Genomic DNA, 21,522 nt, shown 5'->3' on the forward strand with positions numbered 1-21,522 from the left:
ATCTCTGTAGGGATCAGGGACCGACTGGTATCAGTAGGTAACTCATTCCAAATAAGACATTGCTGATTGGCCTACTTGGAACGCGTCCAGTTTTGTGAGGCGGAGAATGTGAGCTGTTTGCATGATAGTGGAGCTATGAGTGCAGCACAGCACAGTCTCTACTAAAATCCTCTTCTTGTCCTGAACTACAGGGGAGGGAGGAGGGGAAACAGAGCAGTTGATGTTGAAAATCTCAAAATTTCATGTTAGCTCTCCGAGATCTTAATATGTACCAATGTTTAACCGCAATAGGTACTGGTGAATGAGGTTTCCAAGCATGCATCTTCACTAAACTATATATTTCAGTATGTGCCATTTTATTACACCCTGATCTTTTTTTTCCACAAGTGGCAGTCCTATCGGTGCCCACATAGTCTGACAATCTACCAATAAACTCACATTTACAATGATATAAAACTTCTTATTTATCTGGGCATTTTTACTTCATAAATAATTAATCAGTTGTAAAACACAGTGATTATTAAATTTTTATTAAGTTGTCTCTTTGCTGTTGGACAAAACTATTTGCACGTTATTACAAGCACGGCAAAATGCATTTATCAATCAGGTAGTACGGCGGCCTCGGCCGATTCTTGTATGTTATATACAGAAACTAAGAAGACTGTTATGCGCAGACAGCCACATACTTGACACTGACACAGGAAACCATACAAATCTACAGAAATTGCATTGTGAACCAACATGCCAGTGTTAGCTGTCAGGGGATGCTATAAAGAACATTTTGTACATTGTGTGAGAAAACATTTGATATATACAACATGTGAGCTCCAGCAGTGGAAGGATGCAATCATAGTGCCTCGTAACAACATAATCAAAAGTCAATTAAATTACCTAGCGTGAAGGCAGTGTTTTATTACCAGGCCTGTATGGGTAGAGGCTGACTCTGGGTTCAGACTCAAATAGAATGACATGTAAGCATGATGCTGCAAAAATTCTGTGCTGTTGAGCAATGTCTGTCTTCACCAGTTTATCTTTCTTTCTGTAGCAAACCTTTTCCATGAGGGGTTCACTTGTGTATTAGCCTTAGAAAAGAAAAAACTATATCTTTAATGTCTTCAAAATTAGGCCTAGAGAAAATCAGTTTTAAACCTTGTAGAAGAATGCTAAGCACAGACTTTCATAAGCCTAAAAACAGCTCAATCTCTTGGAACAAGGGCTAAAAGGAAAAATCTATTGCAAGCATTTTTATCACTGAAGTCTGACCAAAGTCTGAGAGAGAAACTCAGCTCGAGTTTTTCAGGGCTGTCATGCTTGGTCATAAATATCCAGCTCTGCATCATAGCCTGTGTCAGCCACTGAGCAGTGAGTTGGATTATAATAAACTCCGCTCCTGGAAAATATTCGGTGCAGCTTTGACTGGAGCGCCGTGACTCATTTTCTGCATGTTTGAAGGATCCCCGGTTGTGGCCACAGGCTTTCTGTTTGCCTCTGTGATAGCAGAGATTCTGGATGGATGCTGGTGTAATTGTTGTTCAGGCCGTATGTTTCCTCATTCTGCTTCTGCTGCTAATGAAACCAGACACTGCTGCCCAGGACGGAAGTGCACACTGAGATACGGTGATAGTCACAATTTGTATTTCAGAGGCTGAACTTCCAAATATATTGCTCGCAATTAAGCGGGTACACATGCACATGCATATTTATGTGCATAGAGTTGTGTGCTTGCATGTTCTTCGCTGTCTGTAAAGGTGTTGCTTTTACAATTACTGTTGTACCAGAAGTGTACACCGCTGTGTTTTGTGCAGCTTCCTGTTTCTATGCAAAATGTGTATACAGGGCTATTGAGCTCAGGGGTGAGAAGTTCAATCTAGTCAGTCAGCACCCAGTGAGACGAAGTGATGGTGTTCGCTGCCCTCAGAGAGGAGTGGGATTGGTGAGCGATTTTGCATCAGCTGATCGCTGCTAGGGTCATGTCTCCATGCAGATTCTCATTTATTTGTTATGCAAAAGCAGCAAAAGGTCCAAAAATCAGCAAATGTGTTGCTGTTCTTTAGTGATGCCGGAAGGTGACAGAACGGAAAACAAGCAGAGAGTGAAACAAGCGTGATGGTGAAAGTGATTATAGGAAATTAAATTAGGGTGAAGCTTGATGTGTGGTTCACTTGGACAGAAAAGATGCTTTTTTAACGACTGCAGGGAGGCATTTGTGTTTGAAAACAAATGCATGATGAGTCTAGAGATTGCAGGGCACTGAAAATTTCTCTGTTTTTCTCACTACAACTTCCGGCAGATACTGCAGAACTAGAAGAAAGCTGCTGTACGCTTTAGGCTAGTGATATATTGAGTTTTGTTGCTCCTGTATTGGCCAAATAACAAGTCCAGGCCCGATATGGTTTTCGCAGATCTTGCATCCTTCAAGTACTTTTAAATCCTTCAGATCAGTCCGGTGTATATACTTGATAATTGAGTTGCTCTGCTGTGCGTTATGAAAAATGTATTTTTGCATTCAGACTATTCCATAATGCTGTGTAGGCGGTTTGTAACCTTGTTGTAAAGATACAGTAGGACATGAAATGTTGTGTTGGAAAAGTATGGTGTAGTGGGGCTCAAAAACCTCCAAAAAATTTTGAAAGTCTGTGCTCTCTACCACGACGATGTGCTGCTCATCCAGCGTGATGAATCTAGTTACTGTCTCTAATCTTTTTAGCATTGCTTTGAGGAAAATTTCTCTTTTTGCTTCATTGCAGCTTTTGTCTGAGTTACATGAGTTAACTCCCCGTGTTCCGGTTAGTATTCAATTTTTGGTGTCATCAAAATTGTAAAATCTAGTCCATCTCTGTTACAACTGTCTACTCTACTCCATATTGTATTTGCTTTTGGATTTATAATATTTTCACACTGCAGGCGTTTTAGCCGGCTACAAATGTAGTTCTTCGTCCACACTTCAGTCTGCTAGATGGCAGTAATATACTTTTAAGCCGATCAAACCAAAATAAGAAGAATTGTGTCTTTATTAATGACACCTGTATGACAGCAGATGTAAGCAAAGGATCTGATTTAGGTTCACGCTCAATAATGCTGAATCAGATTAGTTAAAAATGCTTTGATCAGCCCTAATTATTGAGATCAGATCGGGGCGTTCCTTCTTTTGACTCTACTAATACAGTTTCTAGTGCAGTTTGTTGCTGTCAGTGGCTTACACTTTCATCAATACCAGATACAAAAACACTGTCAGCCATACTCTCTTACACTATGTTAGAGCTGAAATGTTTTGTCAATTAATTAGTTACTTGATTCTACTATTTAACTGTGAATCCATCTATGTAAGACAGCCAAAGTTTGAAAAGCCAATCACATGATTCAACAACATCATAACCATCAGTGGAGTATTTATAAAGACATGAGATCAATCGTTTTGTCCTCACACCGTGCCAAAAAGTCAATCAAAATTCAGTGAAATCGCACAGCCTGATTACAATACAACGATCTATAAACAGCAGTAGGAATATCCAAATACTTCAAGTAAGACTAGGCATACAAATATTTGTGAGAATTATTATCGTCCTCTTTAAATGTGACTTATTCAGTAATCTAGAGTAAGAATGCAAGATAATTAATTTGCCTTTGTGATGTTTTGGTTCTTTGTTTTATTCAAACATTTCTGAATGAGTGACTCACTGTAAGGACATCGTGAGTTACACTGAGCAAAATACGCTTATCTTGGTTTATATTTAGGAAATTTAAGTAAACCAAATTAGCTGTCACCATTCGTAAGCAGTATTAGAACTGCGAAAATTAGTCTCCTAATCGAGTAGTTGTCTATTTAATTAATTATCAACTATTTTATTAACTGAATAATCAGGTTGAGTAATTATTTAATTATTCAAGGAAAAAAGTCTAAATTCTCTGATTTCAGCTTCTTAAATTAGATTTTTTTTTCTGTTTTCTTTGCTCCTGTAGAACAATAAACTTAAAATCTATTGACTTAATCTCGGGCTTTGTCGAAACACTGATTAGCATTTTTCATACTTTTATGGCATTTTATAAACCAAGCAATTCGATTCATCTTGAAAAAACATCACCAGATTAATCTACAATGAAAATAATCATTAATTGCAGCCCTAAAGAATATATAGTATTGTAAAATGTTCTGAATAACTGGCATGAATGTGGTTAAATCAGTGTTCTGGTGGTTTAGTCTTTTGCTGGTTTTTAATTGTCAGATATTGAAATGTTTATGAACGTCTGTATGTTTTCTGTAAAACTCGAGTGTCGCCAACGATCGGAAACAAATTTGTTGTGTGTGTTAACTTGATCAACACAGTTCATTCTCATTTTGATGAAAAGTACCTGTTGATATTTGATTTTCTAGTAGTTGGTGGAATGAAATCATGAGTTAAAATATGGAAAAGTAAAGACCTTGTTTGTCTCAAAATACTAGAACCTGCTGGTTAGTGATCGAGCCAAAACACCTGCAAGCTTTTTAGATGGGTCATTCCAGAATTGGAGGACATTTGGGCTTCAAAATTTTTTAAAAATAGACCTTCTCTTTTACAGTTTCTGCTGCATATTCATCAATAATACGTAATAAACTATCAAAGGCTTGACTGGCTCAGCTTACACATCAATATTACCATTTTTATTCCATGTTTTATTTGTTGTTTGCTAACCCTACTATAATCACAGTAACAGGGTTGCTAATCCATGCTAGTGTTAGCTTTTTCTCAGCAGTAGAAGCTAGATATTTAACTAGCTGTTACTGCTGACCAAGAGGACAAACTGACTGATGGAAAACAGTTTTTAAAAAAAGTAAAAAGAATTTGTCTTATTCTTATAATATGAGGTAAAGTGAGACATTCAATCAAGGCTGACAATGTTATGAAAATATGAAAAATAGAAGAGAGGACATAGCTTTGCTCTACACATTCTTTAGGGAAACTGTTTGATGATGTTCATTCCAGCATATCGCGTGATTCACTGTTTTCTTCTTCTTCTACCAGTTAAAAAGTTTATGCTAGCACGTTCCATGCATAATAATTCTTATTTAAAATATTATGTTGATTAAAAATTTTCCCCACAATTAAAAGAGACATCAATGAAATAAATAATACCAAAAAAGGAGCTTTAAATTTCATTTTAATAGTTTTATTTGAGATTCAGTTTGGTCATCAGAGGGGTGGAACAAGAGAAAAATGGTATTTTAGGGGGAACTCCAGACTCATATGGTATTTTCAAAAATATTTTCAAGCATTCTTTTCTCCTTTTTTTTTTAGATTTGATCTCAGGACAAGTAAATTTTCACAACAACTGCTTGTTTTAGTATTTTGTACATGGATTATTTGAAACTTGATGAGTGGGACGTAAAATGTCCTTCAATTCTGGAATGACCCAGATGTCAGTTAGTTTCTGCTCATAGTAGCTCAGAAAATTCACTCAGTAAGGTGAGGTTCTTGCCTTTCATGTGAGAAGGTCACATTTTCAATCACTGTAACTGAGGAGAAACTTCTCTCTTATCAAACTTTCCTCACACAGACGAGTACTCTGCAATTATTAGAGTGAATTAGCTCGTTTAGCAGTTTCTTTTCCATCTTTCTTGAATTAAAAAGGACTTCTTAAAGGATGAGTGCTGAGATAAGTTGCTGTCGCACAATTTCTTGTGTTTAAGTTGATGTTGCAGGTGTAATTAACCCATTTAATAACAGAATAAATGTACTAACTGACATGAATGAGGACTAATAATCTTTATAATAATAATCTTTACCTACAATATTTAATATTTTATGGATGGTTTTCAAGCATTTTTTTGCGAGTTTGTGTCCATTTTGTTTGTTGCATCTCTGAGATTATTATATATCCTTTCATCTGCTAATTATTCTTTTAAATATTGATATACATAGCCGTTATGCCTATATACATGATATGATATGATAAGCTTTTATTAAAGTCCACAGTGGGGAAATTTGCATTATTACAGCAGTAAATGGAATAGTGCAAACATTTAAGAAATATCAGTAGAAAAATAAAAGTAAAGCAAAAAATATACATAAATAATAGTTCTTTGATTTGTGGATATTCAGATGGTTTCCTCTGGGTATGCAAGTAACTATATTGTGCATATCAATGGTATTGCACAGAAAATGTTCTTTCATGAGTAGATACACAGATAGAGAAGTACTATTGCACAGATTTTTATCTATGTTGGACAAATTTGTAAGTAGAAAAATACTGATATTGCACAGATTCTTGTATATATAAAGAAAAATAGTTTTAAAATATGAAAAGAAATACAAAAGATTCAAATTACACAACATTTAGAATAGAATATTATCAATTTACTAATAATTTGGTCAGATGACTAACAGTTTGATTTCATACTCCTTGTCATTTTGTGTGCTATTTCAGCATCATCTTGATCTTTTTTAAATAAAAATGTTCAATTGTGAGTTTAGTTCCTTCTTTGTTGCTTTGATTGCAAACCTTAACTCACTGTTCTGCCGTTTGGTGTGAGAGTAACAACCAAACCCAGCGGCTGTGGTTAAAATGTGGCTGCATGCTACTGGTGGGTTATTTGTTTGTTTCCGCCTCTTTCGATTCTCATATTCCTGCTTTCTGCGCTCTGTCTGCTTTTCCCACAGACCTGAAGCATACAGAGAAGCGCACCAGACCACAACAGACCAGACCAGACCAGGTTGAGCCCAGTTACTCACCCGGTCCCTCTCCCCCCTCCCCCCAGCCTCGCAGGCTGCATCCACCAGCGCTTGTGATCGTCTCCCTCAGCAGAAATTTATTGTGCTGACCACACAGCCTCACACCACTGGGACTGGACAGGAGACCCAGAAGTTCCCGCTGCTGGAGCTCTAAGCCGTGCCTGGCAATGCCTCAGGTAAGAGGTACAACAGGAAGCAGGAAACTCTACCATCACTGGCACTTAGTTAGTACACACATTTCCTCTGATGCAAATGTGTAAATATCTCAAAGATAAGTCAATGTACTGACTCTTAACACAAATTAAACCAGAGACCAAAATCTGGAAATCCAGTGAACGACTGTGGAAACAAAGACGCTTTTCAGCAGCCATCTGCAGACAGACAGTATAGATGTGAAAACGGTTCAGCAGAGTTGAGTGACTGACCCAGGTTCAGTGTGACGTCTGTAGATGCTGCCTCCAAACAGCTGCTGTGGGCAGATGGGCTAACAGAGCGAGTTAATGAATGAATATGTGAGTCGGCTACTTTCTGAATCCTTCTAAAAATAAGTAAGAAGAGTGTTGAACATGAACACATGTAGTTAGGTTTTTTTTAATTCCCTGGTGCTGAATCAGCAGCAACATTACACAGTTGGCCTCAGGAGGAGATGATCTCAGCCCTGTAAATGTTTTTCTTTTTTTCTAATGATGCTGCTCTGCTTTTCCTTCTGCTTTTCTTCCCTGTTCATCGCATTATTATTCATATTAGATTCTGCAGTGACGATTACTCAGCATTATGTGGTATCTTACCAAAAGATATGCTGTTAGTCTTTGTGGTTGCAGCTTTTCTGTAGCTGGTATCTTAACCAGCTCACCCACTCACCCAGCTCACCCAGGAACGTGCTCGTTTGTTGGTCGGAGACACTTACTACTGTATGTAACTGCATCTCTAGACCAAGACCGATAAATCAGCCGGGTCGAAGTACTATATCTGCCAGTGGTAACTTTATTGCAGATACATTGACAGGGATGTATATGATGGGCAATAACTAACAAGAAACCGCAGTGCAGAAGCGGTGGCTTCATCTCATATTTTGTCCATCTGACAAGTTGGCTTTTCGACTGTAAAATGTCATCCTCCGTGTGCATCTTAATCATAGATGGATGGATTGATGGAGATAAAGAGAGGCAGAGGAAAGTCTGTGGTCGCTGCACGACAGGTGAGGTAGACAAAGAGATGCACCTCTTCCTGAAATGTGACAAATGCGATGATGTAAGACAGGAATATTGTAAGAAACAGAGTTAGATGGCAAAGAAAAGCAACATGCCAGCTGTACAATCCATGTAACAAGGTGAAGGACACATTATTAAAGCATCACTGAATATGACAAGAATCCTAACTTATACATATGACTTTTCTTCTTTTGCCATTCTCTAGTTCTTTTTCATGGTCTGATTAATTTTTTTTCATTCCACTTGATGAATGTTTTTTTTTTTCTCCCTCATTTTTTAAAAGTTCATCATCTTTAATGCTTTGGCGGTATTATTGACCTGATATTCGTGCCAATGAAGTGAACTGAATTGGAATTGGAACGAGCAACGCAGCCCCATTCACCCCCCAAATAATCTGAATAAGATAAAATTATTTACCTAAAAGCGGATGTTGAATCAAAATATGTAGACATCATAGATAGCCACGACATCATAATGGGTGCATATTACTGCAGATCAAAAGGAGCCTCATCTTGAAAACACTGTTGGGGCCGTGTACTGTTGCCCTTTATGTTGAGCGGCTTGTTTAGCATCATCCACTCCATGACCGACTCCAGCGGCTCCACAGTAGCCGCCAGCACAGAGCCCAGCCTTCTTTATCAGCTCCTTCAATTTCTTAAAGTTGCTTTTTCTGCTGCTGCTGCCCCAACAGATGGCTGCAAAGAAAGTTGCACTGGCAACAACAGACTGGTAGAAGAGATGCAACGTTCTGCTGCACAGACTGAAGGATCCAGGCTTCCTGAAGAAGTACAGTCTGCTCTGTCTCTTCCTGTAGTGAGCCTCAGTGTCACATCTCCTGCCCAGTCTGTTGTCCAGGTATCTGTAGTCCTCCATCACCTCCATCCTCTTCTCCCAGGATGCAAATAGTGTTCAGCTTAGAGGTCTGAGGTGTACAACGTGAAGAGGAACAGTACAGTCGCCTGTGCTGGTTATTATAATTGAATCTGTATCCAGATTGCTTGTTTAAGGAAAAAGTATCATTTTTATTTCTGGTCTCTGAATTCGGTACAACCGTACGATCTAATGCTGCCTCGTTTTCTCCAAATATGAAGCTTATAATTTGAAAGTTTTGTCATGTTCCAAGATGTCTTAATTCAACTGTATGTTTATTACTATGTAGAAATATACTCAAATGTGTTTCTCTTATTCCTACGTCTCATTTGTGTACATGTCGATATACAAAACATTAGAAACACCTACTGAAACATGTGGTTGATGTATCTGGTTAATGTTCATCTAAACTAAACACGGCTATCTTTATTAAGGTAGAATTTATGGCTGCAGTTAAGTTACATTAGATTACCTAATAATGACATCATCTCTTTTGAACTAGCATTGTGTAAACCAGGAATAATCAGCAGTATATGCCAGAATTATTGCTATTTTAAAGGTAAAAGGTGGCCATGTGTAATATTCATTTGACTGTTTGTTTACTGCATTTTGTAAAAAGCACCGCACTGTCTGTCAGGTAAACACATTTTTCTTAGCTATTATTGCACTGGTGGTGTTTTATGTGTTGTTTATGATGTCGTTTATGTTTATTATCTTTCAAATTGTTGTGAGATACCATGTTCATCACAGATATGTCATTGTTGCTGGTAATCTCTGCAAGTTTTCCAAATATTCAGCTCAACACTGAACTTGCATACTTCAAATAACTGCACTGAGGCCAGTTTTGGTTAACCCTGGCACACACAGACACACACATACCTGTTGCTTGCTGGTTCTGTTTGGCTGGTTTGTCATCGCATTAAAATTCTTGGCAGAAATAAAACCTTGAACGTCTGATAGTGGAAATCAAACAAATGCCCACTACAATGAACAATAGCTACTTAAAGAGTGAACAATGTGAGAAATGATAAATACGATGCTGAACTTGAGCGAGACTCAACAGATAGGAAGGGAGACAAAGGAAGACCGAGGTTAAGCTCGGGGGTTTATCAGATTTTGCTTCTGGCGATGTGTGCTATTGTTCGTTCACTCCAGTGTTGGTTTATTTGTCCTTTGTTGTGTTGCAGCCCAGCGTCAGTGGGATGGAGCCTCCCTTTGGGGACGCCTTTCAGAACTACTCGTTTGCTGACCAGGCCCTGACCAGTACCGAGCTGCTCGCTACCAGCTCTGATCCAGATTTCATGTACGAGCTGGTGAGTGTCTGCACGCACACACACATTCCCACACACTCACACGTGCAGGTTTTGCTACATTTCTGAGGACCTTCATCGACACAATGCATTCCCTTTCCTCTTACTGTAACCACCACAACTAATTGTCTAATCCTGACCTAATTCTACTCATAAAATCAAGTCTTCATCCTCAAATTGTTCTTTAAAGTCGTGAGAACCTGCCTATAGGTTACACAAATGTCCTCACAACAGTGGTTCTGAGTAGAGCTGCACAATATATTGTTTCAGATTCGACATTTCAGTATAGGAAGTGCAACATGAAGTGAAGCCAATCAGCTCAAACACATCCTGCTGCAGCTTTTTTTTTTTTTACAAAAAAAAAGAAAACTCACACAGTTCTTTTTTTTTTTTTTTTTTTTTTTTTTTTTTGACATGCAGGCTTGTCACGTGTCAGAAAAATGAAGGAAATGAACACTGAAAAAGATTTGGTTGTAACCAAGAAAGCTACATCATTTGCATGGAAATATTTTAGCTACAGGAAGGTAGATGTTGATCAGAAACAGGGACTGCAGTGTCTTGCAGTTGTTGCCACCACACCAGACAACATGGCTAATTAGTTTGACCATTTAGATTAGCACCACAAATCTCTGTATGATGACTGTAAAGCCACATTTGAATTCCATCCAAAGTAAAAAAATAAACTTCTGGTTATTTTTGTTTCTCAATGCAGATGTGCTCATCTATAAACTCACCCAAATCATTCTGGAGTGATGAGTGCTTTCTAAATGGAGTTGTCCGAGTCGTCTCATGGAAATTCCTGTATTGTTTTGTATCACAGAAAAACAAAATATCACAATGTCAGTTTTGTCAGTTGCAGCCGTGCAGTAGTTGTGTGTTAAAGTTGGCCCTCTCAAAGATAGCAAAACAAGCCCACATACAGGCATCGGGTCTTTTCTAACCATCCTTTGAACTGCTCTTCTTTTCACATCAGTCACAGCTGCTCACGCTGAGCTGCCACTGAGTTACATCTGAACCAAGGATCCAAGTTTAAAAGTCAACAGCCAAAACTCAGTATCCTCCTCTGTCACATATACAGTCGGCTTCCCAGGTCATGCAGTAGTTCTTTTACTGCTGCTAAGTGCTAATATTGCTTTCAAGGATTTTTATTTTTAAAGGTTGTCGTGCTCAATACACTTTACATCAAACTGCAGTCTGTCATCGAAAGTTATTCTGAACATACTGATGGTTGTTCCCCACTTCAGCAGCATCTGTCTGCTCTCAGAGTATCAGCTGTTGCTTACTTGCACTCTGCTTTTGTCTTCATTTGTGTGCAAAGCCAAAATAAAAAGAGCAAATCCTTAGTTGTTGGTACAAACTAATCCTCTCAAAGAACCTTGCTGTGTGTGGCAGATAGAAAGAGACACTGATACTGAAGCCACAGCAGTGTCAGACATGGAGGGGATGCTGCCAGCACATACAAACACATGTGTCCTGCTACATTTGTAGCACAAGAAGAAAGAAAACAGCTATAGGATGAGCAATTAGTATGCTATCGTGTTAGTGGCGCTTTGTCAGTGTTGTTGTTCTGAAGTAAAGCCGGTGTGCAGAGCTAGATCTGGACCTGCTCCAGGCTATTTGGGCAGCGAGCGAGTTTTAAACGCCTCAGGGTCGAATCATACAAGGCAGCCACAGTGAGCTGTTCGATAAAGATCCACAGAAGACAGACTCCTAATGTGGTTTGTGAGATTCAGCACACCTCCGGCACATCATCAAGGTAAACATCTTGTTTTACCTCGCCATGCTGTGCAGTGGAAAAACACTGCAGCGTGCCAGCGTGGCTTGAGCGGTCACAGCTGCTCAAGGGTCAGCCTGGCGTCCCCACCCATATCAAACACCAATATTAGGTTACACGGCAGGCGGCGCACAACATTCACCAAATGCCATACAGAATACGAATTCAGAATACGGTTGGTGGCACAGAAATATGTAGTTTTTGTTTATTATGTAGCTTGCAAACTTTGCAGCAATTACAATGAAATGCAAATTGAAATGCTATTAGGATGTGAATGCAAAACAAAAAGCATTTGGCCTTGCTGGAATGGTTAAACAGAATGAAGCCATCGTTCATGCCATTAGTAACGTCTGTGTTTTTCCTGTTGCTGTCCCTGTATTCAAAATCTCCACAGGGACAGCAACAGGCTTTTAATGGCAATAATTACATGTAAATGCATAATATTGAGAGTAGAAGTAAGTGGAAAGCTCCTTGCATCGCTCATATGTTGAGTCATTGAACCGTTTTTTCAGGGTTATAGTTTTTGTGCATTAACTCTCCAAACCCCAAAACCTTTCTGGGTGTTTTTTTTAGCTCCTGCCACATTTTTACTTGCTGTGGGCTTCTCTATGGAAACAGCACAACCATAGCTAGAAGTAAAAGACTTTTTTATACAATATTAACACAGTTATAATGGCATGCATCATAAATTTTAAAAAGATATACAATATTTTACAAATATTGAAAAAGCTTTGAGTCAACATATACATATATAAGTGCCCACAGGTCTTACCAGTACAGGAGAAAAATGTGGTGACTCTACATGCTATAGGCATTTCATTCACTTAGATTTTTGAGTTGTTTTCATCCTTGCTCCGTGTAAACACAGCCACCGGTTCAACCCAGTTCAGCTGAAAAGTCCCTAATTTTTTCTCAAGTGACTGTTGGCCACAGATGAGTCAGTCAAGGCTCCTCATTTGTGTCAAGGAGTGCAGATTTTGTTGTTTTTTACAGAATCTGGTTTTTACAACTGCTTAATTTTTTGCCATTTTTTTAAAAGGAGGAATGTAGAAAAAAAAGGATTTTGATGAAATATCACGATTTTAAACTTTGATTTTGGTTGTTTTTCCTGACAAAGCAAAAAATCACTTGAGTAATCAACCACTGTCTGAAAGCTGAAAATCCAACAATTCCTTTCTTTTTCTCTTCACTTAGTTGCTATTATGAAAGCTGTAACTATAAATTACAGATCCATCAGCACTTTTTGGGCTTCAGAAAGTAGAGTGAGATAGTGTATCTGATCTTTTAACATTTTTTTTTTTACTATTTCCAATCAATTTTTTGATAAAAAATACTTTTAATTCTGTCACCTTTTGCAGGGATGCTTAGTCATTGTAATACTAGTTGTAAGAATTAAAAAAAAACTGTAAATAAACATTGGCATGTGGTCAGCTCAGCTTCCAGCGTGACATTTAAAACACAGCGACTCGTGTCTAATTGTTGAGCGGCCGTGTGACATTTGCCAGACTCACAGGCAGGTGATGTGAAGCAGCTTTAAACAGAAAGCTCTCCTGTCACCAATCATGCTGTCAGCTGCAGGTGTCTACCTCAATTTACCGTCCGCTCTAGACTAAACAGTGGTGATTCACCGCCGCGCTCTCAATTTCTTGCGTCACAGTAACACATTAACGGGATGATGGTGTGCTGGGTGGCCTGTCATTTTCTCCCGTCCTTTGGGTTAGTGTTTCATTTGGGGTGACCGTCCTTTAAGCCTTAAAAAAGCACCATTTCTCCTCGCGATTCTCAACGTACTCTGCAGGAGAGTTTTTTTCAAGCACCTTGAACAAATTGCTACGGTTCTTCTGTGGATTTAGACCGTCTGATGGTCTTCTGTCTCGTCATGTAATCCCAGACTGATGATGTTGAGATCAGGGCTCTGAGGGGGCCACACCATCTGTTGCAGGGCTCCATGTTCTTGTTTTTGTCCTGCAGATAGTGTTTTTTCTTTTTTTTTTTTATCATACTGGCTGTATGTTTTGGAATGCTGAAGATTGAATTTAGGGTTAATCAGACATATTCTCGCTGGTGTTACATAATGGCTAAGAACCAAAATCTGACGTGTCTTAAACTGTCACACAGCACTGTTTGTAGTAGAAATAGGCCGATTATTGTGACTGAGTTATTTGGCATTTTTCCAGTAATCAGTATTGGTATTTTTATTAGCCGACTGCAGAAGACAAACTAATCAATCTCAGAAGAAGAAGTCTAGTTATGAATGACAGGTTCTGTGGTCACATGCTGTTAAAACATTACATTTAATGTATGTCTGTTTCAAATATTGGCTACCGGCATTTCTTGATTACCAGTAATCGACTGTTACAAACCCATATCAGTCCATCCCTAGTTTTTAGCCCATAAGTTAAATAATAAAACTTATATCTTCCTTTTTTATGGAGTGTTTATTTTAATCATTTTGAAATAAACCTTCATTTTTGATGGTAAAGTTAGTATATTATGCAGTTTTCTTTCGTTCCAGTCACTTGTTTATTCTGTATGTTTGCTGACTTTCTTTTGGTACTCAGATATCTCCCAATCTTACATAACCTTAAAGTTTAGTTATGCGCTGCACAACAGCTTCAGGTTGCTGCAATCAGTTTCTCACCGAACACAAGAACTCAGGAGTGCAGCCTAAACTAGAACGTCTTCTAACCCACCACCTTCGTATTTTTTTTGCTCTTCTCTGCAGGACAGAGACATGACCCACCGGCAGAGCCCCTGCGGTGACAGCATCGTGGGGGTCGGGGACGGAGGCAAGGAGGTGGAGGGTTGCGTGGATCAGCTCATGGGTCTGGGCGAGTGCGAGACGGTCTGCAGCAGCTCAGCGTTCGAACAGTGGGACTCCTACTGGGAAGACCTCACCAGGTACCGGATTATTTATTTATTTGCAGCAGCATATTTTTAGATCAGGCTTAACAACAACCAGCAAGCAATTAAGAAATATGACATGCTGAGGAATTTAATGGCTCATTAATAATAATGAACGAATAAAATCGTGCTTAGTTTTTCACCTCTCCGCGAACTTTCTTACTTGTGTTGCCGAAGTTGTGGCCAACATTCCCTGAGAATTGATTGTGCAGAAACTAGTGTGGTGTTTTCCTGCACAAAAGGTTGAATTTTTTGACCAGAGAACAGCAAATCATTGAGTCTGAGAACGAAGTGGAAAAAAATGTTATGATGTAACCACTTGGAGCAGCTTAAAATTCTGCAGTCGAAGCATATCAATATAAAAATATATATGAATATTCAAATCACAGACAAAAATAAAAAGCTCCAGTGTCTCGTTACTCGTTATTTTTTCAAATGTCGGTGAAATTTCATGGGATTTGTTTATAGTAAGATAAATGTAGAATAACAGCAGCGTCATTCTTCAGAATCAAACAAGCTTTAAAATATTTTTCATACTGGCAAAGATACAATTATCTGACTGACAGCTGTATTGTGTATTTGTGCTGGTGTGCAGTTTATATGCTTTACTTTCCTCCAACTTTCAACTGTTCTATTTGTTTAAAAAAAAAAAGAAAAGAAATGCAAGAATAATTAGAGATGTATTAATCAACTATTAATGAATTGCTGACTATTTTAAAATTTGATGAATTAGTTTGAGTAATTCTTTATGAAAAAAAGTCTAAATTATCTGATTGCAGCTCTTTAAACGTAGAATGTTTTCTAGATTCATTCCTTATATATTATAGTATGCGGAATATTTTTGGATTGTGGACAAAACAAGTAATTTGAAAAGGTCACTTTAGTTTTGAGAAACACTGATCGCCTTTTTTTCTCCATTTTGTGACATTTTTATAAACCAAACAACTAATCGATCAGTTTAGGAAATAATCAACAGAATAATTAACAATCAAAATAGTCTTTAGTTTCAGGCCTGTTAAATGTATTGTCATGGCTAATCTGTAGTTTAGTCTGTAAGATTATGTCTTTAATTGTTTGTTTTGTTACGATCAACCATTGAATTCCCAATGAGGTTTTAATAAAGAATAAAAAGGTTGTAGTGTTTCTCTGCATAGTGTGAGCATTCGACGATTGACATGACTGATTTTAACTTCATAAAAAGTGAATAGAAGTGAAGTCAGTCTGAGAACATTAGGAGAGACGACAGGTGTTCACTGCCACTCAGCTGTCATCATCAAGGCAGCTCGTCTTGGTCTGACTTAGACGCCGTAGTGGACGGTTTGAAGCAGATCAAGGTTTTGCCTGGAGCCAGGGTGTGGTTTTAGAGGCCGGTACACAACAAAGCAGCCGGCTGCCGCAGTCTCCAGGGATCTCAGGTGATGCTCGTCTGTCCTGCAGCTACTCTGATGCACAAAATAGTTTATGTTCTGTCTTCCCTGGTGTTGAGTGTCAGCTGAGGGCAAACAGCAGTCTCTGAAATCTAAAGGTTGTTAAAGCTCAGGTGGAGTTGTGCCGGTTGTTGCAACGTTGGGGAAATCTGCTGCTTCCAGGGCTGATTGAGGTCATTTTTAAGTGCAACACGGGGAAGTGTTATATGTTTTGGCTAATGAGTGAGTCATTCTTTAGTCCCATGCTGCTGTTTGGTAGCTCTTACTTGTTGTGACGCTCTGTAGAAATCTTATTCTGTTCTGCAGTACCTTTGGTTTTCACCACACTGATGTTTTCTTCATTTCAAGCTTCCTCTGATTAAGAGATTAAATCAAGCAAGTGTTTATGTTTAGACAATTTGAACTATTAGATGTGGTGAACTTTCATTTTTTCTTCTTGGATTTGTTGGTATGATGCGGTATGTAGAAGTTTCACTTCCTTAATATCGTGGTTACTGTGATACTGTGATAAAAGCTGAAAAGCGGAACTCAAAGCAAATATTATCAGCTGTAAATTTGCTGTATTTGCAAACTGACGAACACAATAATCATTCAGACTAGAACAGCTTTGGCATAAAAAGTTTGCGCTTTTCCCTAATTGTGATTCCACATCATGAAGCTTTGGGTGTAGATGAAATTAACAGAACTGCTATGACATATAAGATAAACAAATGGATGGATAGATGGATGGATAGATGGATGGATAGATAGATAGATACGTACATACATACTTTATTAATCCCAAGGGAAATTCAAGTATTCAACATACAGACTCATCACATACAGAGTCAGTGTAGTCTAGTTTACATTGTAAATACATGACCACAATGGGAATTATTTAAAAGAGGCCTAGAAAAAGTGAAAACAGTCCAGAGGAAAGTTCTAAATTAATGTCATTTTCAGCTGTAGTAGATCAAGCTGTCTTGTGGGTTTGTGTTTTTGTTGTATGACCAGTCCTATCATGTGACTAGTTGCCTTCAGTGTGTAACTTTCATTCTCCGTCTGTTTCCTCTGGATCAGTCAGACTCTGGAGGTAACAGGTTTACATTTCACCCTGCAATGATCATTTACATTATTGATGATTATGCTGAACACTTAATTGATTAATTAATTATTCATCTGCTTTATAGAATGGCAGAAAATTGTGCAAAAAAAAAAGTGTGTCAGTTTCCCAGAGTCCAAGGTGGCGTATTCAGACATCTCGCCAACAGTCCAAAGCACAAATGTTTTCTCTTTACATTGATACAGAGCAGTACTATTTGGGTATTTTTGCAGGGACAATTGTTGCTGACTACTCCTCTGTTGATGATTCATTTATTGTAATATTTGCAGGCATGTTTACATTTAGATGTACAAGAGAAAACATGATGAACAATACTCGCATCAACCAACAATTTGCAGGTATTCTGAAGGATTTGAATGGCTGATACTAAGATCAAACACTAAATGATTTCACTTTAAGGTGTTACTTAATATAAGCAGTAATACAACAAGGAATTACTGAAAGGTTTCACTGCTGATAAACTGCGTCTCTTCATGTGTTACAGATATACACGACTGGCCAGCTGTGACATCTGGGGCACCAAAGAGGTGGACTTCCTCGGTTTGGATGACTTCTCCAGCCCCTACCAGGATGAAGAAGTGATCGGTCGAACCCCGACGCTGGCTCAGCTCAACAGCGAGGATTCGCAGCCTGTGTGTGAGACCCTCTACCCCCCCGCTGACCTGAGCCTGCCTGCCGCCCAGCCTCAGCCTCAGCCGCCCCAGCTGCCCTGTCACAGTAAGAGACTCCTTGTCCCCGGCCAAGGATCGGGACCCGGCTCTGTACGGCCTTCACCAAGTTCCACATCTTCTTCCCGTCCTTCACGCAGCCTTCTCCCGGACTTTCCTGAAGGCTCCCAAAAAGCAACCAGGCCCGTCCCTTCCAGCACTGAGACTATGGCCAAGACCCAGAACCACCTCAGTCTCACGCAGGACCACGGCCCAGGTCAGATGAAGCCCCCGGGCCGAGGAACCAAAATGGCGGCCCCGACTTCACACAACTCTGACTTTGTACGGAAAGCTAAAGTCCGTGTGAGCACTGTACATAAAGCTCAAGCTGACATGCCTCCCCAGACAGATTTGGAGAGGTCAGATCCCCCTTTACCTCTTTCCCAGCCTCAAGATGAAAAGGCCTCCACTTCAGCAAGTGCCGCCCTGCTGGGACTTACCGGAGCTGCAGCCGGCGGCTCCGGCAGCCCGTCGGGCTTTGAAAGGAGGCCGGAGGTGACGGGCCGGAGAGAGATGCTTGTTGGCTGGTCTGCCACTGTGCCTCAGCTGGTTGAGGCGAGTCAGGTTCTGGAGGGCAGCACCTCTGGGCTGGTGAGCAGCGACAGCGTGGCAGGGGCCAGCGGCGGCGGTGGTGGCGGCGGTGGCAGTTGTGGCGTTCTGGTTGTCGAGGGAACAGAGAAGAGCGAGGAGGAACACAACTACTCTCTGTTCCTGACCTGCAGCAGACTGGCCAGCAGAGCTCACTCCCAGCTAGAGGAGGATGAGGAGGAGGAGGATGAGGAGGAGGCAGAGGAGGAGGAAGGCGACGGGCTGGAGCTAGACGACGAAGACCACGATGAGGGTTTCGGCAGCGAGCACGAGCTGTCTGAGAATGAGGAGGAGGAAGAGGAAGAGGAGGAGGAGGATGAAGACTATGAAGCAGACAAGGACGATGACATGAGTGACGCTTTCTCTGAGCCTGGTAGTCACTCTATGTTAAAATTTGACATCTGCTTTTCACTATTATGCATATTCATTACTTACCATGGCCTTCCATTGTGTCTTTATTTCACCTCAAATGTTTGTTTTTTTTTAAATTCCACCTCCTCCAGGCTGTGACGTGGAGCTGATGGAGGACATTAAAGGCCTGACAGCGGGAGTCTCCAGCCGGAAGAGAGGAAAGCGCCGCTACTTCTGGGAGTACAGCGAGCAGCTCACCCCCTCCAAACAGGAACGTATGCTGAAGCCGTCTGAGTGGGACCGACACACGCTGCCTAGCAACCTGTACCAGAAGAACGGGCCTCTCCATGGTACACACTCCCATATATAAACAGTATATACACAGCTGTAGCATCGAGGCCTTGAAGGCTTATTAATAGCAGCAATTATTTAAAAGCTGTGTGAGGATATAGTCTGCCTCGATCGTGGTACAAAACTCATCATATATGGCTTTTAGTGTCATCTTTCAATAAAGCTGTGCCAGTTTGGATTTTGCACAGCATGTTGCATTGACACAGGTCTGCACCTTCTTGAAAAACTGTGAAAATTAAAACTCATCAACCACTTTTACGACCATTTTTTTATGCATTCATATCCCTATTTATTCCATCCTTTTGTTTGTAAGTGAATTGCGTATTGGATGACTCATACTGCATTTTGATAGTGTATTAATGGTCTAAAAAACAGATAATTAAGAAGAATGATCCAGCACACAATGATTATTTACTTTATTAGTGGATTCCAACACCTGTTACATCTGCTGCACATCACCAAAAGTCAGTACAAGTAAAAACTGAAAAAAATTCATATAGATTTGGTCTCTCTTTATGACTAAATGGTTTATAAAGAATATGTTTTGACTCACAGAGGTGCAAGCAAGTTTTTCATGGTTAGTTTATTCTCCAGATCACAGTGTTTGTGTAACAGGTCGCTGGTTATTTGCCGTAACCCAGTGCAGGTGATTAAGCATGAAATTTGATTTAAGAATGATCTTTGACGCTTTGACTGTTTCTTCTGAAAAGGAAAATACATGCTGAAGAAGTCTCGCCGCACAGACGTGGAAGACCTGACTCCAAATCCACGCAAGCTGCTGCAGATCGGCACAGAACTTCGCAAGCTAAACAAGGTGATCAGCGACTTGACCCCCGTGAGCGAGCTCCCACTGACTGCAAGACCCCGATCCCGCAAGGAGAAGAACAAGCTGGCATCCAGGTAAAACATGCATGCATCACCGTGCTGCCGTCTTACGTACACTCACCAATATCCACAGTTTAATCACATAGAGCAAGAGTGTTGTTTGCAGTAGAGCTGTAGTCAGGATCTGAAGGCCATCTCATAGAAGTCCTCTTTCCTGTTATTCATTAGTAACCTCCACTCATGTGTGTGTGTTACAGAGCTTGTCGTTTAAAAAAGAAGGCTCAGTATGAAGCAAACAAGGTGAAGCTTTGGGGACTCAGCACAGAGTACGGTAGGTTTCTGACGACAACACACACAGTTCTAAAAACTCTACATGTGTTTCTCTCTCACATGTATTTATCTAAATCTATTGTAATGTTGATGATGGTTATTGTGTTTTACTTGTGTCTATTTGTAGTGTTGTCACATTTAAAACTTTGCTTCCCATTGATAAACATGATTAGATGAGAATTGTAGGATTTTTCTCTGTATTTTATGTCCACGCTTCTGCTCAAACACGTTTTCTTTCAGACCGACTGCTGTTTGTGATCAATGCCATCAAGGAGGAGATAGTGGTGCGAGTGGAGGACTCTTCTCCTCGTTCAACCAACATGACTGACACTCTGGAGAGGCTCATCCAGGAGACACTCGGTGAGAATTAAAGGAGACAACTGAGACATTTAAATCTGACCGGTCACTAATATCTTCTTGTTTATTGAACCTTCACACGCTCTACTGTGGTCTGTAGCCAAGGCCAAAATAGCTCCAAAAACCCTATAACTCAACAATTAGCCACAGTTCCCAACTCTCTCTCGCTCGACACACACACTACTGCTGACTCTGAGCCAGTCAGAGGTTAGCTAACTAAATATGGCACGTTCACTGACATTAGGTAAATCTGGAACTGAACAATAAACACTGAAACCTCAGCATCAACAATAATATCAGTCCGTTACAATATTCTATTATTTTCTTGTAAAATGACTCAGACATGCATGAAAGTGCACATAGCAACTGTATTTACATTTTTGCCATATTGTGATGCACGTAATGGCTTTGTTTACATTTGCACTGGAGTTCCGACTTGTGGTGAAAATCGACTTACATCACACCGTAGGAACGGAACTCCGATGTAAATCGAAGACCCCCTGTAGTTCTTAACAGCTCTTTATTTGAAGGTTAAAAACTAGACAGAATAATAATAAAATAAATATCAATAATAATTAGTACTAACTGTCAGATAGTTAATACTAAAGTCAATCAGTAACCGCTAACCCAGAGACAATAAGCTCGTCCTTTGGATCATATTATAAACACTTACTCAGAAGCTAACTTTAACAACAGTTATTGATTTGT

At 39.8% G+C, this 21,522-nt stretch overlaps 1 protein-coding gene across 3 annotated transcripts in view; it reads left to right on the top strand.

The window, feature by feature from the left end:
• crebrf (creb3 regulatory factor) overlaps positions 1 to 21,522 on the top strand; it is a 35,745-nt gene that overhangs the window by 3,521 nt on the left and 10,702 nt on the right. For 2 of the 3 annotated variants that reach the window (XM_035940812.2, XM_055017179.1), the window contains exons 2-10: positions 6,636 to 6,883; positions 8,610 to 8,773; positions 9,976 to 10,101; positions 14,598 to 14,773; positions 17,790 to 18,973; positions 19,104 to 19,301; positions 20,013 to 20,202; positions 20,385 to 20,458; positions 20,698 to 20,817. In XM_035940812.2, the coding sequence (XP_035796705.1) occupies positions 8,657 to 8,773; positions 9,976 to 10,101; positions 14,598 to 14,773; positions 17,790 to 18,973; positions 19,104 to 19,301; positions 20,013 to 20,202; positions 20,385 to 20,458; positions 20,698 to 20,817 (2,185 nt within the window). In that variant the 5' untranslated portion in view covers positions 6,636 to 6,883; positions 8,610 to 8,656. The remainder of the gene's footprint in view (positions 1 to 6,635; positions 6,884 to 8,609; positions 8,774 to 9,975; positions 10,102 to 14,597; positions 14,774 to 17,789; positions 18,974 to 19,103; positions 19,302 to 20,012; positions 20,203 to 20,384; positions 20,459 to 20,697; positions 20,818 to 21,522) is intronic. The other variant, XM_055017180.1, reaches the window with a different exon arrangement.

Source organism: Amphiprion ocellaris, chromosome 14 (assembly GCF_022539595.1).
Source record: "Amphiprion ocellaris isolate individual 3 ecotype Okinawa chromosome 14, ASM2253959v1, whole genome shotgun sequence".
Lineage (NCBI taxonomy): Eukaryota > Metazoa > Chordata > Actinopteri > Pomacentridae > Amphiprion > Amphiprion ocellaris.